The sequence below is a fragment of the Prunus persica genome, chromosome G5 (assembly GCF_000346465.2).
Source record: "Prunus persica cultivar Lovell chromosome G5, Prunus_persica_NCBIv2, whole genome shotgun sequence".
Classification (NCBI taxonomy): Eukaryota; Viridiplantae; Streptophyta; class Magnoliopsida; order Rosales; family Rosaceae; genus Prunus; species Prunus persica.
The window spans coordinates 12438156-12463090 of record NC_034013.1 but is presented as its reverse complement, the minus strand read 5'-3'; the positions used below and the strand labels follow the sequence as shown (position 1 = coordinate 12463090).

At 37.6% G+C, this 24935-nt stretch overlaps 6 protein-coding genes across 7 annotated transcripts; all 6 read right to left on the bottom strand.

The window, feature by feature from the left end:
• Positions 2264-3417, bottom strand: LOC109949352 (probable WRKY transcription factor 75). Its single transcript, XM_020564765.1, has 4 exons — positions 3177-3417; positions 2946-3056; positions 2604-2760; positions 2264-2507 (listed from the first exon to the last, which is right to left on the bottom strand). Exons 1-4 carry the CDS (start codon positions 3415-3417, stop codon positions 2264-2266), a joined length of 753 nt encoding a protein of 250 aa, XP_020420354.1.
• Positions 8622-9971, bottom strand: LOC18777111 (probable WRKY transcription factor 33). The gene is made up of 5 exons (XM_007210154.2): positions 9873-9971; positions 9492-9660; positions 9146-9236; positions 8896-9060; positions 8622-8730 (listed from the first exon to the last, which is right to left on the bottom strand). The coding sequence occupies exons 1-5, from the start codon at positions 9969-9971 to the stop codon at positions 8622-8624; spliced, it is 633 nt and encodes a 210-aa protein (XP_007210216.2).
• On the bottom strand, positions 11697-13857 carry LOC109949256. The gene has a single exon (XM_020564409.1). The coding sequence runs from the start codon at positions 13688-13690 to the stop codon at positions 12965-12967; it is 726 nt and encodes a 241-aa protein (XP_020419998.1). The 5' UTR covers positions 13691-13857; the 3' UTR covers positions 11697-12964.
• On the bottom strand, positions 14181-17645 carry LOC18776810 (serine/threonine-protein kinase WNK8). 2 transcript variants are annotated; one of them, XM_020564936.1, is made up of 6 exons: positions 16672-17330; positions 16391-16428; positions 16046-16273; positions 15573-15951; positions 15081-15483; positions 14181-14997 (listed from the first exon to the last, which is right to left on the bottom strand). In XM_020564936.1, exons 1-6 carry the CDS (start codon positions 16759-16761, stop codon positions 14309-14311), a joined length of 1827 nt encoding a protein of 608 aa, XP_020420525.1. In that variant the 5' UTR covers positions 16762-17330; the 3' UTR covers positions 14181-14308. The 2 variants fall into 2 exon arrangements, with proteins under 2 accessions (XP_020420525.1, XP_020420526.1); XM_020564937.1 differs by lacking the exon at positions 16391-16428 and having other exon boundaries at positions 14199-14997; positions 16672-17645.
• On the bottom strand, positions 18391-21616 carry LOC18776069 (plant UBX domain-containing protein 10). Its single transcript, XM_007209924.2, has 4 exons — positions 20575-21616; positions 19445-19615; positions 19110-19313; positions 18391-18956 (listed from the first exon to the last, which is right to left on the bottom strand). The coding sequence occupies exons 1-4, from the start codon at positions 21394-21396 to the stop codon at positions 18726-18728; spliced, it is 1428 nt and encodes a 475-aa protein (XP_007209986.1). The 5' UTR covers positions 21397-21616; the 3' UTR covers positions 18391-18725.
• LOC18776942 (zinc finger HIT domain-containing protein 2) lies at positions 21920-24516 on the bottom strand. Its single transcript, XM_007209134.2, has 5 exons — positions 24338-24516; positions 24156-24228; positions 23914-24073; positions 23251-23292; positions 21920-23027 (listed from the first exon to the last, which is right to left on the bottom strand). Exons 1-5 carry the CDS (start codon positions 24415-24417, stop codon positions 22144-22146), a joined length of 1239 nt encoding a protein of 412 aa, XP_007209196.1. The 5' UTR covers positions 24418-24516; the 3' UTR covers positions 21920-22143.

Genomic DNA, 24935 nt, shown 5'->3' with positions numbered 1-24935 from the left:
CTTCTTCTATATATAAAGCAAAATGTAGAGAATGATAAAACATTCAAAATACCAAAAAAATGTCATTGGTTAGTGCAAATATTAAGAATTGAAATTATTAATTAAATGAGAATAATATGGTAAATTCACACTTTTTTATATTAAAAATTAAAATTAAAAACAAAATAAGATAATGGGTCCTATTTTTATAGAATACAAGCAGTGGTAGAGCCAGAAAATTTTCATTGAGGGAGCACCTCATATATTGAAATATATTTTTCTTTAGAGTGACAATGAAACTACTTTTTTATTTGATATAAAATCCCTAATTTTTGTACTCCATTATTTTATATATTATATTAACTATCTACTCAACATCGATCCTAGGAAAAAATCAAATGAAATGTAATTTATTAAAAATACACATTAAGAAAATTTGAACGGCAATTTACCATTACAAACTAAAGTACAACAAAAAGAGATATGAAAGGGGAGCGTGATAGTGAGAAAAGGAAAATTAAAAAAATACATGGGCACTTCAAAATTTGGTTTAAAAAGTATGATTATATTAATAATACAATAGCCTAAAATAGCATTTGAGATAGGGCAGATGCCCACCCTGGGCCTTAACTCCCTCCGCCACTGAACACAAGTACCCATTATATTTTTTAATTCTAAAATAAAAAATAAATTTTTTAAAAAAAAACTAATTGGCATAGGCTTTAGAGGCTAGTATATATAAAACAAAAAACAGAGAATGGTAAAACATTCAAAATACCATAAAATACCCTTGGTTAATGCAAAATTGAAGAATTGAAATTATTAATAAAAGGCTTTTTATCACAAAACGTCCCTGACGTTTGCGAAACTATCAGATTGCATCCTTAAAGTTTTTTTTCTATCACTCATGATCCATAACGTTAATATACGTGCTCTTAAATAGTCCATCTGTTAAAAAAAAGTTAAATTCATGGATATAATCGTCAAATCAATCCAAAATTATAAAATAATTCTCTCTCCCCTCTTTCTTTTCTGTTTCCTTTCCTTCTCTCTTCTCTCTTTCTTTTTTTTCTTCTTTCTTCCTCTCCCCGAGTTCAGTCTTCTCTCTCATCTTTCTTTTTTATTTCCTTCCCTTCTCTCATTCTTTTCTTCTTCTTCTTTGTCCGCCAGATATCTTTCTCTCTTTCTTTTCTTCTCCTTCCCTTCTCTCTTTCTTTCTCTCCCTGAGTTCAGCCACCACTCTCGCAGTAAGTTTAATAATCTAAAATCTAAAACTTTCTTCCAATTGAACAAAAGGGTGGTACATTAGTTTACAAAGGAATGCAACAAAAACTATTTTCCAGCAACTGTCTTAGAACCGCTCACAACCTAAGCAAAATAAAGTGAATGTCAAGATCTCAACTACGATCTTATTTCCATGCCTAAAGGAAAAGCTATAATCTTATATTTTTCTCTTCAAGGCAAAATTTTGAATCTACTTAGCAATAGACATAATTTCTGCAACTAAATAGTACTTACATTTCTCACTAAGATAATTGAACTTACCGCGAGAGTGGTGGTTGAACTCGGGGAGAGAAAGAAAGAAAGAAAGAAAGAAAGAAAGAAAGAAGGGAAGGAAATAAAAAAAGAAAGAGGAGAGAGGAAGAAAGAAGAAAAAAAGAAAGAGAGAGAGAGAGAGAGAGAGACAGAAAAGAGAAGGAAAGGAAACAAAAAACAAAGAGGGAAGAGAGAAATATTTTTTATAATTTTGGATTGATTTGACGATTATATCCCTGAATTTAACAGTTTTTTTAACAGAGGGACTATTTAAGAGCACCTATATTAACGTTAGGGACCATGAGTGATAGAAAAAAACTTTAAGGATGCAATCTGATAGTTTCGCAAATGTCAAGGACGTTTTGTGATAAAAAGTCTTAATAAAATGAGGATAATATGGTAAATTCACACTTTTTCATATTAAAAATAATTTAAATTTAACACAAAATTAAATAATGGGTCTTATTTTTATGGTACATATCTACCGATTTTATCTTTTCTTAATTATAAAATAAATAAATAAACAAAACAAAACAAAAAAGAAAACCAATTGACACATGTGTGAGCCTGTGCCAAAGGGGCTAGTATATATAATACATATTTTTTTTTTTTATTTATGAAACTTGAAGTTTATATATTAAACCACAATATAAATGGAAAATTAAAATAGAAAATCAATTGGAAGTTGAACTAAAGAAACAAGGCAACATACAAATCAAACTAGCCTCCTTAATCTACAAGTCCTAACTTATTCCCAAAACAAATCATCTTCACTTACTTGGTCCTGGGCCTCAAGACACAGCTGAGTTTGTGTTGTTCGCTGCTCTATGTTCTGAAAGGGCAAGTCTAAGACAGGCATGTACATGTTGTTGCTGCTACTACCATGGTTGTGTGTCCCTTTATATGTGGTAGTCACAACCCTTGAGTCATGTGATGTTTGATCCACATATTTTTTCATTGGACATCCTCGAAATGCGCATTTATAGTAGCTCCTACAGATTGGAAAACAGCCAAAAATGTTGACTAAACTTAGTTACAAGGTTGCAATAATACTATCTAAGCAATAGTTAAAGGTCAGGAGTGTGTACCTTGGATTTGGATATCCCATAAATTCTTTTTGTCCATATTTCTTCCAGCTATATCCATCTTCCAGGATATCAGCTTCACTTATTGTATGCACCACAACTCTGGGTTCTTCCACAATTCTACCCCCATAAGCTGATGATGTCTGATCATTTACATTTTCTGCCTTGATACAAAAGAAGAAAAAAAACCGTTCTACTTATTCAATTTTGGCTATATAACATATACACAATATTCCCAATCAGAATTTTATGAGGTTTACCATCTTTTGGCATCATGATCATTTTTATCTTCAGCTCCTCCTAAACTACTGGGTAGTGAATTTTGTTCCAAATCATCCACTATACTTGAGGCTGAAGAATCATCCTCTTCCATGATAAGATGCTTATATGCAAAGCTTGCAGAACTATATGGGGAGAAGCTGTGTAGTAGCTCAAATTCAATTTCAGATGTAACTCCTGAAACCACGTTTGAAGAACGTTGAAGGCCAAATTTCCTTATTGCTTATTGGAATGAGAAATTACCAGAGACCATTTTCTGCTCCCTGTCCATTCCTTGCTGGTTGTCTCAGGAATTACTCATCCAATCTAAGAGCTCCAATTGGACATCTGGAGCTTGGACTTCGACCACCCTTATCCCCTTAATTTGCTTGAGACTCCCAACATCCTTTGAAATAGAAGAGCTTGTATCTCCTGCAGTGGATGCAAAGGAATCATGAAAATGAGCCATCGGGTTAGCATATTCTGAAACATGAGAGATTCTGTCTTCCAGGTAGGATGTGGAAAAATCACGAAAGTAAGTAGTTGGATCGTCATCCATCGTTATAGAGGAAGTTGCTGGAGAAACATGTACCAGGTCTTCATCGTCTAATGATTCGAAGGAGTTTGCGCGGGAATGATGAGAAAGAGTCATGGTGCCTTCATCATTAATTGATTGCAAATAATATGGAGAACCAAATGTCGGAAATTCAGATCTTGATGTCACCAGAATCTTGTAATATGATGTTTTGAAATTATCAAACTTGTCAAGAATGGGTTCTGATCCAGGCCAAACATCATCCAGGACCAACAGTGAAGGGTGTTGTCCTGTTTCCTTAAGAAATACTTACAGCCACTTAAGTGCAATTGTGTCTTCTTGCAACTCAAGTATCTGAGAACCCTTGTGTTTAATCTGTTGATATAGCTTTCGTACAATAACGCTCAAGTTGGGCCTTTTCTAAACACGAATAAAGAAGATACTCTTCTTGAATATATCTTTAACTTCCTTATCTTGACAATTTATTTTTGCAAATGTGGTTTTGCAGCATCCCCGAGGCCCCGTTAGCACAAGCGCTAATGCCTCATCCTTAAGAAGCTTCCTCTTCAACTCATTCAATAGCACATCCAAGCTAACTGTAACTGTTGAAGGTACATATTCAGTCATCTCATTTTCAGCATCCGGAGCTTCAAGTGTAAGCAATGTAGGTTCACCTATTCCCATGTCAGTTTGACCTTGTACATCTCCACTACCTTCGATTTGCTTCACCCCGACCTCTATTTTTGCTGCCGAATCCAATGTCTCCTTCACATTCTTTGTTCCCTGCACACTCAATCCAACTTCAGGCTGTGAGGGTTCAAGTACATCACATGAATCTTCAATTTCAGTTGGATCATTCTGTAATTGTACCGTACCACTCTCTTCAATTTGCTTGATCACAGCCTCTGTATTACTTACGAAAACTAAGCTCTCTCTCACATCTCTTGCTAACTGCACTCTCAGTATACTTAATAATCCTTGAAGAGATACATCCAATCTAAGAAGTTTGTTGATATATTCATATTTTTTGTAGTTAGCCCACTTATGAACCTTAGAGCACTTGTGAATGAGCTCTACCTCCATCTCCATTTGTATGGTGAAATTCTCTAGTTCTTCCTTGGGGAGATGCAGTACCTTGTTATATTCTGTTATCTCTTCTATTAGTGGTTTTAAGGAGTCTAACGTGGAGTTGAGATATCCAATGATGTGCTTAAACATCTTAGTCTTGTCCTTCACTTGTATAATAGCACCAAAAAGCATCCCAAACACTGCTCCTAGAACAGTTCTTTGCACACCATTCCCTTAAATTTGTTTATGCCATGTAGCCTGTGAATTATTGCTTCTTGAAAATTCCCCCCCCCCCCCCCCCCCCATTCCATTCCTCATGCGCTCTCAGCCCGGCTTCTTGCTGCACTTTTAGTAAATTAGATAGTTTCTTGTCCAATTCATCTTGTTTTTCATGAATTTTCCTTGCCAAAAACAGTGCCTCATTCACATCCCTCATTTCTTGCTGCTTCAATATTTCCAATAGTATTCTAAGAGATCTGTCAAATTCCACAAGTTGGTCTGTATAACTAGGCTTTGTGCAATTGCAACAATTACACCAGATGCTGCAGCTCCACATACTAAGTTTTGATGACTTGACAACGAGTTTTACACCCTCCTCCATTTGTTGTTGAAGGCTGTCTATTTCTTCATTTGGGAGACCTAATGCCAAGTTATGTTCTCCTATTTGTTGGATGATTCGTGGTTTTAGCGAGTCTAGAGTGAACTTGAGATCTCCAAGGAGGGGTTTGAACTGCATAGAGCAGCCCCTCCAACTAACTCAAGTGCCATGATTGTGTTCACAACAAAACTACCAACAACAACCAATAATACAAAATTCAGAAAACTTGTATTCATTTCAATCAATCTAAACTTTACCAACCTGATTAGTGATCAATCAGTTTCAGATGAGTTAGACTCAAACCACTAGGTAGTGAATTTTGTTCCAAATCATCCACTGTACTTGAGGTTGAAGAATCATCCTCTTCCATGATAAGATGCTTATCTGCAAAGCTTGCGAAACTGTTTTGGGAGAAGCTGTGTAGTGGCTCAAATTCAGTTTCAGATGTAACTCCTGAAACCACGTTTGAAGAACGTTGAAGGCCAAATAACCATTCTACATATTCAAAAATCGCTATATAAGACATATACACAATCCCAATCAGAATTGTATGAGGCTTACCATATTTTTGCCTTAAGATAACTTTCATCTTCAGCTCCTCCTGAATCTATGATTGGAGAGTTTTGCTCAAAATCATCCTCTCTAATTGAGGCAAAAGAATCCTCATGCATCGTGACTGACTTAGTTTTCGGGTTGGACATTGTTGGGAGCGATAGATCGAAGATTCAATGTGAAGAAGCTTGTATTGGTTGAGAGGTTGACTCTCTTATAGAATGAAGCTGAGGATGCTTGTGACCTCCCTTGTTAACAATTTCAGACATCTGTCCATCCAATGATCTGTCAAAGTGCTTCTTTATTCGACAATTGGGATGTGTGCACCTGTAATAAATACGCTGATATTAATTACCTTTCACTGATTTTTGCTCATATGTTCTCCAAGTGAACCCATCATCTAACGTTAGTTCGCTGACATACTAAGACAATTGAGTGCAAAATGCATATAATCAAACTTTGGAGCACTGTTAGGTTTGCTGCTCTGCATATTTCCAAGGATTGTCGCAATGTCTGAGAAGAAGCCCAATAATTACTCAAGTTCAATTTTAGACTTAACTTCTAAAACCATCATTCCTTGCTCGTTATCTTTGGAATCAATCATCCAATCTAAGAGTTTCAATTAGACATCCGAAGCTTGGAGTTCGACGACCCTCATCCCCTTAATTTGTTTGTCTACTGCCTCCCTCGGTGAAACCAAGGTCTCATTCTCATCCATGGTTCCTTGCATGTTCATTACATCCAATCCAACTGTAGGTGATGTAGGTTCAGTTACTACAACATCAATTTGATTTTGTTCCTAACCACTCTCTTTGATTTGCTTGCCCACTGCCTCCATATTCGTCGTTGAATTCAATGTCTCCATCCCATTCCTTATTCCCCGCACATTTAGAACATCAAATGCAACAACATGTGGTAGAGGTTCAACTACTTCATATGAACCTTCCATTTCAATTTGATCATTTGGTAATTGTACCACACCAATCCTTTCAACTGGCTTAACCCCTTCCTCTATTTTCCTTCATGAGCCAAACGTGTCCAGGATCACATCTTGTGGTCCTTGTCCATTCAATAGATCCAATGTAACTGTAGTCGATGGAGGTTTAGGGACTGCACAACAACCTATACTTACAATTTGATCATGTTGTATCGAATCACTCCCTTCCATTCACTTAATCACAACCTTTGTATTACTTAAAGAAACTAAGCTCTCTCTCACATCCCTTACTAATTGCACTCTTAGTATACTTGTACTTAAAGGGATTCATCTATTTTAATTTGATCGGTATTGTTTGGATCACAACCTTTAAGTCCTGTGATGCTCTAATTGGACATCCTACAAGTACGCATTTGTAGTAGTTACTACAAATTGGAAAATAATTGAAAATGTTAAGCATGCAAGTTTAAAAAACATTTGCTTGTAATTAAAGTTAACCAAAAAAAAAAAGCCATTTATAAGGTTATAATAGTATTTAACAATTAATACTGCTTAGGACTGTGTACCTTGGATTTGGATAACCTTTCATTACTTCCGTTCCATATTTCTTCCATTTATACTCATCATCCAGGTTCTCGGTATTACTTCGTGTCTGCACCAGAACTCTAGGTTCTCTAACAATTCTACCCCCAAAATATGATAAGGTCTAATCGTTTGCATTTTCTACCTTCCTATAAAAGAAAAACCATTTTGCATATTCAAAAATCGCTATATATGATATATACACAATCCCCAATTAGAATTGTATGAGGTTTACCATATTTTGGCCACAAGATCACTTTCATCTTCAGCTCCTCCTAAATCTATGATTGGATAGTTTTGCTCAAAACCATCCTCTTTAATTGAGGCTAAAGAATCCTCATGCATCGTGACTGACTCAGTTTTCAAGTTGGACATTGTTGGGAGCCATCGCTCGAAGATTCTATGTTAAGAAGCTTGAATTGGTTGAAAGGTTGACTCTCTTATAGAATGAGGTTGAGGATGGTTGTGACCTCCTTTGTAAACAATTTTCAAACATTTGACCATCCAATTATCTATCAAGGTGCTTATTTGTTTGACAATTAGGATATGTGCACTTTTAATAAATATGGTGATATTCATTATCTTTCACTGATTCTGCCCATATTTTCTCCAATTAAACCCATCATCTAACGTTAGTTCGCTAACAAACTGAGACGATTGAATGCAATGCAATCAAGCTTTGGAGCACGGTCAGGTTTGCTACCCTGCATATTTCCAATGCTTGTCGCAATGACTGAGGAGAAGCCCTGTAATTACTCAAGTTCAATTTCAGACTTAAGTCCTGAAACCATCATTCCTTACTCGTTATCTTTGGAATCAATCATCTAATCTAAGAGCTTCAATTGCACATCTGAAGCTTGGACTTCGGCTACCCTTATCCCCTTAATTTGTTTGTCTACCACCTCCCTTGGTGAAACCAAGATCTCATTTTGATCCATGGTTCCCTGCATGTTCATTACATCCAATCCAACTCTAGGTGATGTTGGTTTAGTTACTACAACATCAATTTGATTTTGCACCTAACCACTCTTTTTGATTTGTTTGCCTAATGCCTTCATATTCGTTGTTGAATCCAATGTCTCCTTCCCATCCCTTGTTCCCCGCACATTTAGAACATCATATGCAGCTGTAGGCGGTGGAGGTTCAACCACTTCACATGAACCTTTAATTTCAATTTGATCATTTGGTAATTGTACCACACCAATCCTTTTAACTAGCTTGACCCTTCCTCTAATTTCCTTGATGAACCAAACGTGTCCAGGATCACATCTTGTGTTCCTTGTACATTCAATACATCCAATACAACTATAGCCGGTAGAGGTTCAGGCACTGCACAACAACCTACATTTACAATTTGATCATTTTGTACCAAATCACTCCCTTCCATTCACTTGATCACAGCCTATGTATTACGTAAGCCAACTAAGCTCTCTCTCACATCCCTTATTAATTGCACTCTCAGTATACTTAACCGTACATGAAGAGATTCATCTAATCTAACTTGATCACAATTGTTTTGATCACAACCCTTAAGTCATGTGATGCTCGCTCGACCCATTTCCTCATTGGACATCCTACAAATGCGCATTTGTAGTGGTTACTACAAATTGGAAAACAATTGAAAATGTTAAGCACACAAGTTCAGAAAATGTTTGCTTGTAATTAAGGCCCTTCACCAAAAAAAAATAAAAAATAAAAAAAATAAAAAGGCTTTTATAAGGTTGTAATACTATCTAAGCAATTAATACTACTCCGGACTGTGTACCTTGAATTTGGATTTCCTTTCAATACTTTCATTCCATATTTCTTCCATTTATACTCATCATCCAAGTTCTCAATATCACTTCTTGTCAGCACCAGAAGTCTAGGTTTTCTAAAAATTCTACCCTCAAAATCTGATGAGGTTTGATTGTTTGCATTTTCTACATTCCTACAAAAGAATAACCACTCTACATATTCAAAAATCGCTATATATGACATATACACAATCCTAATCAGAATTGTATGAGGTTTACCATATTTTGGCCTCATGATCACTTTCATCTGCAGCTCCTCCTAAATCTATGATTAGAGAGTTTTGCTCAAAAGCATCCTCTCTAATTGAGGCTAAATAATTCTCATGCATCGTGATTGACTCAATTTTCGAGTTGGACATTGTTGGGAGTGATAGATCGAAGATTTAATGTGAAGAAGCTGGAATTGGTTGAGAGGTTGACTCTCTTGTACAATGACGATGAGGATGGTTGTGACCTCCATTGTAAACAATTTTCGTAATCTGTCCATCCAATGATTTGTCAAGGTGCTTCTTCGTTCAACAATTGGGATTTGTGCACCTGCAATAAATACGCTGATATTCATTACCTTTCACTGATTTCTGCCCATATTTTCTCCAATTGAACCCATCATCTAACGTTAGTTCGCTCACATACTGAGACAATTGAGTGCAATGCATATAATCAAGCTTTAGAGCACCGTCAGGTTTGCTACTCTGCATATTTCCAAAGCTTGTCGCAATGTCTAAGGAGAGGCCCTATAGTGACTCAAGTTCAATTTCAAACTTAACTCCTAAAACCATCATTTCTTGCTCGTTATCTTTGGAATCAATCATCTAATCTAATAGCTTCAATTAGACATCCACAGCTTGGACTTCGATGACCCGTATCCCCTTAATTTGGTTGTTTGCCGTCTCTCTTGATGAAACTAAGGTCTCATTCTCATCCTGGTTCCTTGCATGTTCATTACATCCAATCCAACTCTAGGTGATACAGGTTCAGTTACTGCAATCTCAATTTGATTTTGTACCAAACCACTCCTTTTGATTTGTTTGCCCAATGCCTCCATATTCGTTGTTGAATCCAATGTCTCCTTCCCATCCCTTGTTCCCCGCACATTTAGAACATCAAATGCAACTGCAGACGGTGGAGGTTCAACCACTTCACATGAACCTTTAATTTCGATTTGATCATTTGTCAATTGTACCACACCACTCCCTTCAAATAGCTTGACCCCTCTTGTGTTCCATGTTGTCACGCCCGATCCGAAAATAAAGGATATTCCAGAATCAGGGTACGTGAATTGAAATAAATAAATAAAATACTGAAAAATTGGTTAAAATACATTACCATTATTATATATATATTATAATAATCTTACAAGTGTACAAGATATAAATAAAAGTTGATCACTCTAAACTAATCCAACTTCTCTGGTTTTGGCTGTCTTGCCCACTAATTTATCTAAAAAACAAAATAGGTAAGGGATAAGCAAACCACCGCTCAGTGAGTAGATTATGTAAAATGACATGTTAGTGAGTAGATTATGTAAAATGTCATTCAAGCAATGTCATTTTACACATTCAAGAAAAATATAAAATTAAAAAAAAAACATAATCCAAATTATATCACATCATTACTTCATATCTTGGTTATCCATCACAAATTGAACCCTTATTTTTCATCGAAATCAACCAAAAAATTAACACACACACAGGGGAAAAAGAAAAAAAGGCGAAAAATTAAATCAAATGAATTTAATTTAGTATTAGATACAAATTTGGAGATAGTAAATGAACTACAAATTATGAACCACATTTTTTAGGTATGAAATTATTGACCACATTGACCGACATGTTTTTGTTATTCTTACAGTCGTCCATAGTTTTAAATGAATGGACATTATTTCATTTGATCTCATGGGTAGACAAATCAATAAATAGTGTTTTAACATTGCACGTCAGTACAAAAGAGAAAAAGAGAAGAACACAATGAATACATTTTTAGATTGGATAGAATCATTGAATTATTATATGTATTTACATATAAACTTTTAATTGCTTAAGTATTTGAGGGCGGATGATTTTATTTTCTTTCTTGTTGGAATGAGAAATTATCAAAGATCATTTTCTGCTCCATGTTCATTGCTTGCTGGTTGTCTTTGGAATCAATCATCCAATTTGAGAGCTTTAATTGAACATTTGCAGCTTGGATTTCAAGGGCTCATTCTCATCCCTTTAATTTGTTTGTTTGCCGCCTCCCTTATTGAAACCAAGGGCTCATTCTCATCCCTGATTCCCTGCATGTTCATTGCATCCAATCCAAATGTAGGTGATGCAGGTTCAGTTACTACAACATCAATTTGATTTTGTACCAAAACAATTCCTTTGATTTGCTTGCCCACTGCCTCCATATTCATTGTTGAATCCAATGTCTCATTTCCATTCCTTGTTCCTCGCATATTTAGAACATCAAATGAACCTCTAATTTCAATTTGATCATTTAGTAATTGTACCACACCACTCCCTTCAACTAGCTTGACCCCTTCTTCTATTTTCCTCGATGAACCAAACGTCTCAAGGATCACATCTTGTGTTCCATGTACATTTAATACATCCAATGCAACTGTAGCTGATGGAGGTTTAGGCACTGGACAACAACTTACACTTACAATTTGATCATTTTGTATCAAATCAATCACTTTTGTATCAAATCAATCACTTACATTCGCTTGATCACAACCTTTATATTACTTAAGGAAATTAACCTCTTTCTCGCATTCTTACTAATTGCACTTTTTAGTATACTTATGAGAAATTCATCCAAGAGTGCAATTAGCAAAAAATGTGAGAGAGAGCTTAGTCTCCTTACATAATACAAAAGTTGTGATCAAGTAAAACTAATTAACTTTAACTCAAAATTTAAACTCCAGCTGGCCAAAAGCCCAAATGTACAGAGACATTTGAAGCCCAAACAAAGTAAATGGCTGGACTTGGAAGTCTGTGATAACATCGCTATTCTAGAATGAAGCTTTTATATAGGGAAAAACAGATGAGGTTTATCTAAGCAGCCGATGTGGGATTGCAACCACTTCATAAAAACGTAAAAACGACATGGGATTGCAACCACTCCCTTGTCCACCGGAAAACTAATCATCTCTGAACTAGAGAGAGACATCTGATATGCATCTTTAAATCTCTCTCTCTCTCTCTCTCTCTCTCCACCTTGGTCAATCTCAGATAATTAAATCCTCTCCACCCTAATCAGTTTGTTGAGCATGGTAGCAAGTTCTAATCCGTAATTAACTTAATAACATCAAGCATTAAAGGGATGTTTACTCATGAATTCGTCTTTTATCTTCTTATCGGTCTTATTTTCAATCCAAGTGATACATGCGATCTGGAATTCTACCTTCCTCTTTCAGTTGCTCCCTCTACTTCTTATCCATATGGGTTGAAGGATTGACGGTGCTGTAAGCTACTATTTGTTGTTGCTGGCCAAAAAAAAGAGATTTGTTTTGTCAATTTCATGGGTTCTTCTTCCTTTTTTGTTGCACTTCTCATTCAAAACAGTCGTCCTCCCGCCCATGGCAACCTAATTTCTAATCCAACGCAAGAAAAAAAATAAGAAAATTATAAACTCTGTTTCAATTTAGAGCTTACTCGTAAACATTCTTAGCAATTAAAATTGCCCTAAAGTTGATATAAACTCCAGAATTACTAGGAATCCTAGTCTAAAAATGAAAATAACAAATCCTAGCATCACTAGGAGGAAATTAAACTCTAGGAATCCTAGTCTAAAAACTTAAATAACAAACCCTAGCGTCTACGATGAAATTAAACTCTAGGATGACTAGGAATCTTTAATTGAAGTCTAAAAGGGAAATAAAAAATAAAAAAAATCATAATCTCATGATAATGCAATTGTTTATACATGAAATAAAACAGTCAAGAACTCATGGAACAAAAAAATACTCATTAATAACCGTAAAAGCAAATTATGTACCAAAACAGATCCCTGCCTTTTCTTAAGGGAAAAAAACTTACAAGAATCAAATGAATGTTAAGGCACTGCACATCTTGTGTTCCATGTACATTCAATACATCCAGGCCGATGGAGGTAAACTTCAGGCACTGCAGAACCACCTATACTTAAAATTTGATCATTTTGTATCAAATCACTCCCTTCCATTCGCTTGATCATAGCCTCTATATTACTTAAGGAAACTAAGCTCTCTCTCACATCCCTTACTAATTGCACTCTAAATATATTTAACATTACTTGAAGAGATTCATCTAATCTAAGAAGTTTGTTGGCATATTCATACTTCTTGTAGCTAGCCCACTTACGAATCTTTGAGCACTTGTGAATGAGCTGTGCACCCTTCTCCATAAGTGTTATAAAATTCCCTAGTTCCTCTTTTGAGAGATGCAATACCTTGTTATATTCTACCATCTCTTCTATAAATGGTTTTAGAGAGTCTATCGTGGATTCGAGATACTCGAGGATGCACTTAAACATCTTAGTCTTGTCCTTCACTTGTATAACAGCACCAAAGAGCACCCCAAACGATGTTCCTAGAGTAGCCCCTTCCACACCATTCCCTTCACTGCGGTCATGCCCCATCGTTTGTGTATTATTGCTTCCTGAAAACTCCCTCATATTTGTTTTTTGTTGTGCTCTCAGCCCGGCTTCCTCTTGCACTTTCACTAAATCAGACAATCTTTTGTCTAATTCATCTTGATTGTCGAGGATTTTCCTAGCCAAAAGCAAAAAATCAGAAAACATATTCTCTGTTTCAATCTAGAGCTTACTCGTAAATATTGTTAGTGATTAAAATTGCACTAAAGTTGAAATAAATACTACTTCTAACCCTAGAATTACTAGGACTCCTAGTCTAAAAACGAAAATAACAAATCCTAGCATCACTAGGAGGAAATTAAACTCTAGGAATCCTATTCAAAAAAGGAAAATAACAAACCCCAGCATCACTTGGAGGAAATTAAACTCTAGGATGACTAGGAATCTTTAGGGCAAGTGAGTAAATCAAAATAGAAATGGGGAATTAAAATAGAAAATCAATTGGAAGTTCAACTGAAGAAACATGGCAACATAAAAATCAAACTGCGAGACGAAATCTGTCTTAACTTGAATTAAAAGCTTTTGGTTTTACTGTTATATTTATTTTCATATCAAATCATAATCTCATGATAATACAATTGTTTATACATGAAATAAAACAGTCAAGAACTCATGGAACAAAAAAAATATTCATTAATAACCGTAAAACAAATTATGTACCAAAACAGATCCCTGCGTTTTCTTAAGGAAAAAAAAAATACAAGAATTAAATGAATGTCAACAAGAAAAAGAAAAAAAGCCACCCCAGGAAGACAAAATAGTACATTAATTAACAGCTATTTTCTTTTTTTCTATCCACCTCTTCTTGGCATTCTGAATTTCTTCTTCCCTCATCCTCAAGAGTTCGAGAAGACATTGATGATACTGCACATCAATAGCAACAAGCTCCCCCTTCAGCTCATCATACCGATCTTTGTCCACTAGAGACAACTCAGATAAGGAGCAAATGCTTGACATGTCAGGGCATGCGTCATTCATAACAACAGAATCACCAGAACCAGCTTCATAGCTCTTCTCCTTCAGCCTGGCCTGAACCATACAATCCGGACTGGAACCGTTCCCATCTGAACCTGTGCAGCATTCATCAGAACTGTACTTGGCCGATTCTGAAACTTTGACATTACATGAGGCAGTAGGGACGCCATACTGGGCTGAGCAGGCTGAGGTATCTGAAATCATTGTTGCTTGGTTATCTTGGTCTTCTGCATATGCCAATGGTGACAGAATATTTTGATGTGCAGGATGATCCCCACATGAACTGTTAGTTCCACATGATGAACTTTCGGATGAAGGTTTCCAGCCTGGTACAAGCTTCATAATCAATTTGTCAATTAACTCAGCTATGACAGAGACATCTTCGTGTGAAAGATCAAGTTGCTCAACCATTTCCCCAGCAATTGACATTGCAGTATCAGAATCAAGATAGAAATTAAAATGGATATTCCTCACACGACCTGTATAGACAAATAACATTCAGGTTCACTTCATGAAAAATAAGGGGAAACAATTAACCCATTTTCATGGCAGATGCACTTACCACAGGTATCAGCAATGCGCAGAGTTAAAGAGACGGTAGTATCCGTATTTTGTTCAGCTCTTAACCTGAACTCATTATTCTCTGTGAACCTCCAAAACTCCAGAACTGAAGAGTTAGAAGTTTCATTGACACTTTTCCTACAAGATCCAATAGAAAACTTCTGGTCGTTAGTATCTAGGTCCATAGGGCGAGCTTCAGGCTGTGGCAAGTTCACCAACTTGGGCACAGGATTGGGTAGTTGCGAAAGATCACAACTACGCTCCTTCAAATTGTCAGTTGCAAGGAATGGATCTTTCAAGAGCTCTGTCGCAGTCAATCTGATAGATGCTGGAACTAGACACTTCTCTATGAACTGCTTGACTTGAGGATTTTCCACTTTACTGAGTGAAGCAGGCTTTATACCCTGAAACAAAGTTATGAGAAACATTAGGCAACTGCTTAGTAAAACAAAAAATTGGAGGAAATTCATAATTCAGGCGATCAGAAACTTACAGAGGTAACCTTCCTGTAAATTTGTGCTGGATTTTTACATTCGCTATAAGGGTATTCACAAGTCACCATTTCTAACATGCACATGCCAAAAGAATAGATGTCGACAAGTTCATTGTATTCCTCATCATAAAGCTCTGGGGCCATGAATTCCGGGGTGCCAATTACGCTATGGGCAGTAGGCTGCTGCATGACTATCGCCAACCCAAGATCTCCAATTTTAATTTCTCCATTATTTCCATTAACAAATACATTGTCACACTTCAAATCTCTATGAATAATTGGAGGATTGTGTGAATGCAGATAGTGCAAGCCTCGAAGAATATGCCTTGCCCAGTTCTTAATGGCCTTCATATCAACATTCTTATGCTTCTTTCTGTACCTAAATCCAGACCAGTGGCAATTAGTATTTGGTAATGTAAGCCACGTAAAAACATGAATTGCTATAAATAAATAAAAAAGTCAGCGAAACTCACTGCCTTAAACTCCCGGAAGTGAATAACTCTGTTATCATGTTGATGGTCTTGTTCTTATCATCAACCCAAGAGTTACAGAACTTAACTATGTTTTGATGTTTTAATGACTTCAGAAGATGAACCTCCGAATACAATCTTTCAAGCTGTTCTGGCGACTGCAGAACATCCTCAATACTCACTTGGCACCAGGCTACTTCTATTCCTTCGACCTCATCAAATGCCTTATATCTACATTTTACAGAGCATACAAATAAGTTCAAAAATAAATTTGCAAATGAAAAATTCTGAGAACCTTAGAAACCAACAAGAAAGAAACCGATTCAGAAAATGGTTAGAGAAGCATACACAGTCTTGAATGCTCCCCTCCCCAACACTTCGTCATACTGGAGGAACAAACATAAATTCATATAAGAATTCTATCACCAAAAAATGAAAATAAAAATAAAAATAAAAATAAAAATAAAAATAAAAATAATTAAAAAATTAAAAAATTAAAAAAAATGAAATAATAATAATAATAAAAGCAAGAAGATGAAAAATTCTATCCTAAAACCAACACCATGCAATTTACAAACAAACAATTAAAATTCTAAAATTAGAGAGTCAAAAGAATTCGAAATTGGTACCCGCAAGTATTTCCCAGTCGGATCTTTCTCCACAACGCCGCCATCGTCACAATCAGATTTTCCACCAACCAAACCACTACAGGAATCCATAACGAAAACAATCTCCCCAAAGAAACAACTTTGTTTGTTCTTCAGAGCGAAAACACAGAAAACGATCCTCGCAAATCCTATCAAAGCTGCTTGCGTGTACCCCCAGCTGGAATCAGAAGAAGACGGTGTTCAGAAAATGCCTCGCAAGCCACGGAGTACGAATCGACCGCCGATCGAAGACGAAACCTGCAGCCGATAAACCACATATCCCTGAATTCCGTACCCGAATTCCGGTTCGCGACAGAGCTCCACATTGTTAAACCTATCCGAGACTCAGCCATGGCGCTCTCTGCATCATTTGGGTTCGCCACCAAATCAAGAAACGAAACCCGAAATCCTTAAAAACCGCGAGCAGGGGCCTAATTGGGGATGCGGAACCCTACAGAAACCCTGTAAACGAGAAAGCAAGCAACGGAGAGAGCGAGAGAGATTGGAGAGGGAAGCCTAGGGATTGGGAACGAGGGAAAGGGACGAAGGAGAGGTGTAAATGTAAGGCTGGGGAAGAAGACATCGTTTTGTAGTTGGTTTAGGATTTGGGGATTTCGATTTATTTGGATCGAGAGATTGAGTCCTTCTATGATTAGATGGTACACGCTGTCTTTGGGTGGGATTTGGACTTGGAAATTAATTTTTTAAGTTTTTTTTTTTTTTTTTGGGGTTTTTTATTTTAATTTAGAAATTAGGAGAGTGATTAGGGAAAGACAGCTCAGCTTGGAGCGTTGTATTTTATTTTTATTATTGTTTACTTTGACGTTCTAGAAAACCTACCTAAAAGAAGAAACTAGCATTCTTCTAGCAGGCACTATATATTCCAGATATTATTTTTTGATAAATAAATCAAATTAAATAAATGTATAGGTTAAAACTTGGAGATGTGTTGATAAGTGATAACTTTTGTGGTGAGAAAATTAATTGGATTTTGAGGAATATGTGTATACTCATAGTACACATGTGTGTACGTGTATAATATGTAAATAATATAGTTGTGTTAAAAAACGAGTATGTTTTCATAAAATTGATTAGTGTACCAAAAAACGAAAGTATTTTTTAAAAAAGGTACATATACGCATAAATGCATTTCGATAGTAGCATTATATGTTACTCAATTTTTTAATTTCTATCTTTTCTGATATATGGATTAAATGACGTGTGCAACAAGGCATAATGCTTGTCTGCACATTATAAAATTTATGTATTTTTCACACGACGGTAAATGATTTGATGGCCTTCTATTTTGTTTGAACGTAAATGTCTGCACATAGTCCACTCATGTAATTTCTAATGTGTTTGACCTTTGTTTATTTCAGAATAGTTGTAAACATTATCCGGGAAACTGGGATAATTAAGCACTTTGTTGACGCTGTGTGAAAATATTTCAGCCCTGATTTCATCTCAAAATGAAAGATTACTCTGCTTATGTGTGCATTTTGCTGCAGCCAACGTTCCATTGCTATCTAGAGGGGGGGAAAGGTAGATGAGGAGCATCCGTAAAGTCCATCTGGGATGAAGAAAAGGAGAAAGGTTAAGACGAACTTGATTTCCGAGGCTAATGACGAGCTAGTAGTTTTGGGAAACAATCATCACAACTCACCAAACATCACAAACGAATCATAAATCACATCATACAAATGAATGAATGAATGGTAAAGCTTATTCAGATTTTCAAGTCTATATATAACATATAGTCAGTAGTGTCATTATTTCAACCCCAGCTTCCATTTTATGGCCGCCTTGTTTGAAAGAATATGCAATCAAGACAAACTACACATCCACCAAGGCAAGACAAGAGAAGAGAAGAGGAGATGGGAGAGAAAGAGAAAGAGAGAGAATGGTATCACATCATCTATCTTACCTCGTCATATCATTGTTGGTTCTAATAAAATGGACATAGTTGCTAGTATATAGAGATGCAAAACGGAGTAACCCTACTACATTTTTAATAACACTCTCTGCATTAAACTTCTCTAAGAATTCAGCTCCAGAAAAAGGCTGGCCTGAGGATGCAACCCGGCTTCTTTCAAGGATAACAACAGCTTCTCTGGTCCATATACCACTCGAGGGAAGTTAGAAACCAGACTGTAATTCTCCACATCTAAGCAACCCAAAGAATCAACATAATCATAGAGAGTTTGGATTTTTGCACTACTGACGAACCTCCTTTCCTTCCGTTCTCCGGTTGGGAACCTCACCACAACCTATTTGTTCAATTATAATTCACAAGCATGCATTAATTACACACGGAACTCAACATGTAAACATATGATAGTAGTTATCTGAAATATCAATACATTCAAAAGATACAAGAAAACGATCAGGGGAAATTTGAGTTCTAATGCACGAGGGATTACTTGTGTAACATTAGGTCCTTTTTCAGGTTCGGCACCAAGCGACAAGGCTTTCTCCTGCCGCATCCTAGCTAGTGCAGCCTCTTTCTCCGCAGCTTCACGTGCTGCTCTTTCACGAGCCTCTTCTTCTTCCAAGCGCTTCCTCTCAGCTTCAGCTGCTTCTCTTTCCAGACGTTCTTGCTCTTCCCTCCTCTGGTTTTCCCTTGCCTGAAGCAAAGGAAGATAACAATGAGGCAATGGGAAAATAACAACCTAAGAGCTTTATAAAAACCTAAGTTTTTTGTCTGTGACGTGAAAGGGCAAAGGGAGCATGCAATTAGGTTAAACTATAAACGTACTTGATCAGCTTCAAGTGCTGCTCTATAAGCAGCATCTTGCTCCTCCCTTAAACGAATGTTGTTTCTCCTTTCTTCTGCATCAAGCCTTGCTGCAACAAGAACAGGAGCACTTTCTTCAACCACTCTGTTCAATATTGCGAGCATTTCTTCGGGAGACTTTGGCCCCTCAACCTGCCAAACCAGACAAAGATACTCATTAAGGATAAAATGAACAACAATAAGTTGTCATCATTCATATCTAGTTACCAGGAAGTTGAAAGGAAAATAGGGAAATGGAAAGGAAAAAAAATGCACACACATCAAAGTCAAAACATTATCATATACACTAAACCCGCTTACAAAACATCATGTTCAAGATGCATAAGGAAAACATGTTAAAGGTAAGGCATTAAACAAAACGCTCATACCAAGCTATGGACGTGCAGAATTTACTCAGTAAGAGCTTATTTAAACTCAAATAGCTCAATTACAAATTTTACATCCACCTAAAGTCCAAAAAGAAACAAGAATACAAAAAAACAAAAAACAAAAACATAAAAGATTTAGAGAGAGGGAAAAAAAAAGGACGAAGAATAAGAAAGCTAAACTACAGGAATAGGTTGATGTCCAACCCCGTTTCCGCTACCAAAGAATCGTGTTTCTGCTAAAATTACTCACACCAAAGTGAACATGCTAAGCAATGTTTCCATGCAAAGTTTCAGCTAGCATTACATGAAAATGGGATGTTTGTAGCACTCTGAACAATCCGAATAGGGAAAGCCAATGAACTCAACCCTTAGTTCAATAAAAAGACACCGGTCTGTGACATTCGCAGTTAAACCCCAGAATCACTACTGCTGACACCAGTTGACTCATTTACAAGAAACAGAAAGGAGTCACTTAAGATGAGTCAAACATGTTCTTTCAGTATGTCATGCTGATAACCGATGAGATAACGACCCAAATTGGAACTTTATCTCGAGAGAGAGCTAAGAAACCTATATTTTCTAGCTTCAGTACGGCCTAAAAAGATACAATGACATACATGCAATAATTGCCATTCCTAATTAAGCCTACAGAGCTATGAATTTCGTATAAATAATTCTAATACGAAAAAAAAAAAAAAAAAAAACAAGGAAAGAATCATTTACCTGTTGAAGCAGCACGATCCTCTGGTTCGTGGAGGCCATAACGACGGCACAAAAGGGGTATCTTGAGGCCTTCAAGCTATTACTCATCTTGAAGCCTTCACTGGCCCGAATGCTCCCTCCCCACGACACGAAATTCTCGTTGATAAACGCCACCAAGGTCTCGGAGCACAGAGACCTCTCACAAAACAACGGCGTATCAGGATGGTCCGGCGAGTGCAAGTACACGAACATCAGCTTGAACGAGTTCCTCGACCTCTGCAACGCGTCCATAAACCCTTCGCTTACGAAATTCGGCCTCCTCGTCCCGTAATCCCTCTCGAAACTCGCCACGAACTGCATCGCTTCATTCGCCACCGCCGACACCGACACCAATCGGGCTGACGACTCACCGTCCCGACCCGACCCGATTCCAATCATTCCGAGAGAGTAGGAGAGCACTCCACCCGCGGCCCACAGTCCAAGACCAATTGCGCCGGAAATCAACCCTAAACTACCAGAAATTACGGAAATCGGCAGAGTGATGATCTTCCAAGCCAAACCGGGTGCTGCGACAGCATTTGATGACGGTCCAGATGGATGCGACGGTTCTCCGCGATGAGAAACGGAGTATAGACCACCGCCGCCACTGCCGTCGGGGACTGTGGAGGTGGTGCCGGAGGCGGGATTCTCCGGCGAAGGTGTGTGGTTCGTCGTGGTGGTGAAGGCGGAGATCGCGAGCTCGAGGTCCCAGCCATGGGCGGTGAGGATCTGCACGCACAAATCAGGGTCTTCGAGGCCTGTGATCGCTTGAAAATACGCTAACTTGTCGTTTACATCAACCATCTCCGTACGGTTAGTGTTGCAGAGATTGGTACGAATCGAAAAGAGAGAGAGAGAGAGAGAGAGAGAGAGAGAGAGAGAGAGAGAGAGAGCGAAGAACAATACGACGACGTTCTTGGAATGTTCGTTCTCCGAGAGAGAACTGGAGGTTTATGGCATCCACAGGGAGAGACGGAAGGTCATATAGGTTTGGGTGGGATACCAGAAATAACCCCTACTTCTTAGGAAAATAACGAAATAGCCATACTCTAGGAATTCGAAAATAATAATTGATGTGATCTCCTTCTTCTACCCCTTTGGAGCGGAAAACCTTGTATGAAACTTAGCAGAAAATCTTGTATGAAACGGAAATAGAATTATTTTTGTAAAAAAATTATCACGTATAACATACAGTTGTTGACCGTCCCGTTTTGTAAGCATTTCTCGCCTTGGCGGGTTGGGAAACGGACTATATAACTGTCAGGATTAAAGTACCCCCACAACGTCGTTTCGCTCAGCCTAATAAATTTGTTGGAAATTTTGTCGGTGAAAATAAAGAATTTTGATAACCCAGTGAAAACAAAAGTTACTGATTTACAGCTCCTAGTTGGTAAAACTAGATAAAACAAGTCTAAAATAACTGACTGCAACTGCATTAGCCAACTATACAACTGAACTGTAAACTACTCTACTAGGAACAGCTGTTTGTGCTCCTCATACAACAGTTGACAGATAACAAGATGCAAAGAAAATACAGTATCATTTTTTTTTTCACTTGATCTCCTGAATCAAAACCTTGCTTCTTGGTTCTGCTTTCTTGTCCACTTTCCCGGGCCTTGAAGCAGCAGCTTCATAATTCAAAGCCGAACCTTTCTCTGCCTTTACAATGGCTGCCAAGGAAGACCAAGCTTCCCCGGGTTGCTCATGGACCCAACACATGATGAAATAAATTTTCCTCTCGGCCACCTTCAGCTTACTCCTAATTTCAGCTCTTCTCGACTTTCGTGGTTTCTCTGATTTCAGTTCCCTCTCCCCAGCCTGAACCATCCTCTGCAGATCAGAAAGCAAGCACAACAAAGCAGGGGTTCCTAACGTTAATAGGGTTATTACATCATCTATAAGACCAAGTCCAAATTGCAAGCCACCCATCTGTCTGAAAGCAGGAGAGCAGGTTTGTTCCAGGCAATAAGACAGAGCTTCCAGGACGGTCTCTGGTTGTCCACCTTGGCCCAATACAGAGGACACTGACAGTAGTACCATGGCTGATCCTGTGGCGTCTGATAGCCAATCTCCATTGTAAAGACGGAGTGTGAAACAGTAGCTATATATAATGTCAACCAGATGAACAGCTAAGGTTGGTGATGGCTTTGTAGAACTAAGCTTGCTGACTGGAGGCAGCGGGGTGTCAGGCCCAGGTGGAATCTCACTCGCTTGATTACTTTCTAGATCATCTTCTGTTGACATTGATTCCTCCTCATTGGCAAGCGGTTTGATAAGTTGTGTTCCTTCCTTGCTGAATGTTATTGCTCTGGCAGAAGGCTTCAACCACCATGGATCCCAAGGCTTAATCATCTTGCTTAGTTCACCGGATACAACAGCTTTTTGGAATAGTTTCTTCTCTTCTGCAGATAGATCATCAAAACTAACTTGACCTCCTGCAAATATTAATGAGAATCAGCTGGTGTCAGCATTAGGAAATAGCAAGTAGCTCAGAGAACAGATAATTCGTAAGACATTAAATATACAACTTTAAACTAAGAAGTGCAAAAAATTTCTATAACAGATTTGAAATGTAAAATCAGAATGAATGAAAGATAGGAAAGAACTTGAGCGCCAGAAACTAAATACATCATTGAAAAAGGATAGACAGGAGTGTACCAGAAAGCACTTTTTGAATGGTCTCCTCAGACAGAGTAGAACCTGCAAAAAAATATTGAAGATTCTGGTCAGCAATCCAATTTGCTGAAAGAGAAAAAAAAAAACACTAAAGGGCTATAAGTTTAACATGAATGTATTTTAGGAAGTCTATAATAAACTGAAAAACTAGCCAGTAGCCCTCATTAGGCTTCAGTGATCCTTAGACCAACTACGAAAACTATCACTCTTCAACCCAAGGATACTAATCAGCAATTTTATCTAAAGGCCAACTTAGGCTTATTGCATGCATAATCAATAAGACCCGGTTCAAAACTGCACCGGAGCTGCTTTTATTCTATGTACTCAAATATTGAAAAACAATCACTGCTCAAGTAAACTTGCACATAGCATCAACAACACAACAATCAGTAAGCATAGCATCAATCAAAATCGGCATATTCTTCCAGCCACCCTCAATCCCCAATAAACATGTATACCGAGACCGAACTCTAGCAAACCCTCAATCAGAAACTTCCCTCTCCCTAAGAAACTACTACTACCCTACCATCTTACAATGCATGACATGCAAAATCCCAAGCATACAACAAAAGGTTCATTGAAGTTGAAAGCCATAAATTTCAAAGAAAAACAAGAACACCAATAAACACAAATAATAAGCCATACCAGCTTCATCATCATCCATGGCATCAGCTTCTTCTTCAGAATGAAATCTTTTCAGTATGTCCAGCATTTTCTGTTTAGTTTCGTCGTCCGGTCCCAATTGCCCAAGCTCCCCCTCCACATTTTCCCGCATGAACGATTCGGTGCATCGAAGATTATGAGACTGCTCAACAAAAATTGCAAAACAATTAAACACAACACCAAACTCCAATCTCTGTAAATTACTAGAACAATAAAAAGCCTACCTTGTAGCAGTGCAGAGAACAGTATCGAGAGTTGCAGCGAGGGCATGTGTATTGTGAAAATTGCTTCTGGCAACTGCATTTAGAAAATCAAAAATACTTGTATCAAATCAAAATGGGGAAAATTCACACAAAATTAACGAACTTTGAAAAGAAAAGAGGGGTGGGGTTGGAGAAGCTCATACACGTGGCAGACGATTCGGGAAGGTGGGTCCAAAAGAGGCGTGGTGGAGGGTTTTTCAGAGGTGATAATAGGCTCCGCCATGGCCAAAGCTGTTCAAGCTTCGAAGGGTTTTGGAGTCAGGGACGAAGTGAAGTGAACAGAAAGGTCCGTCGAAGACTCAAGAAAGTTGCTTCCTTTTTTGGTCATATGGGAATGGGCCTAAATGAATGAATGTGGACTAAGCCCAAGGAAACGACATGTCGTTGGATGCGAAGTTGGAAAGTGTTGTGTTTCTAAGTTTTGTGCAATAAGCATCGCCTGTGTGATCCTAACCCCAACCTAAAGGGATTGAAAAGCTTGGTTTTTCGGTGAGCAAACAAAGCTGGGTCTTTGTGTTTTTATGGTGACTGATGAAAATTTGGTCTCTTTGATTCGAATCAACGGAATCAAAAAAGAAAATACTTCAATTTTCACCGTTCAAAACAGCGTCATTTCAACTTCGACGAAGGTGGGTAGGTGGGTGTTAATCACATTAATTAGTTGATGTGGTATGTATATATCAGCTACCACATCATGTGGTAGACAAATGTGATAAGACTAGTATTATTCTTATTTGCATG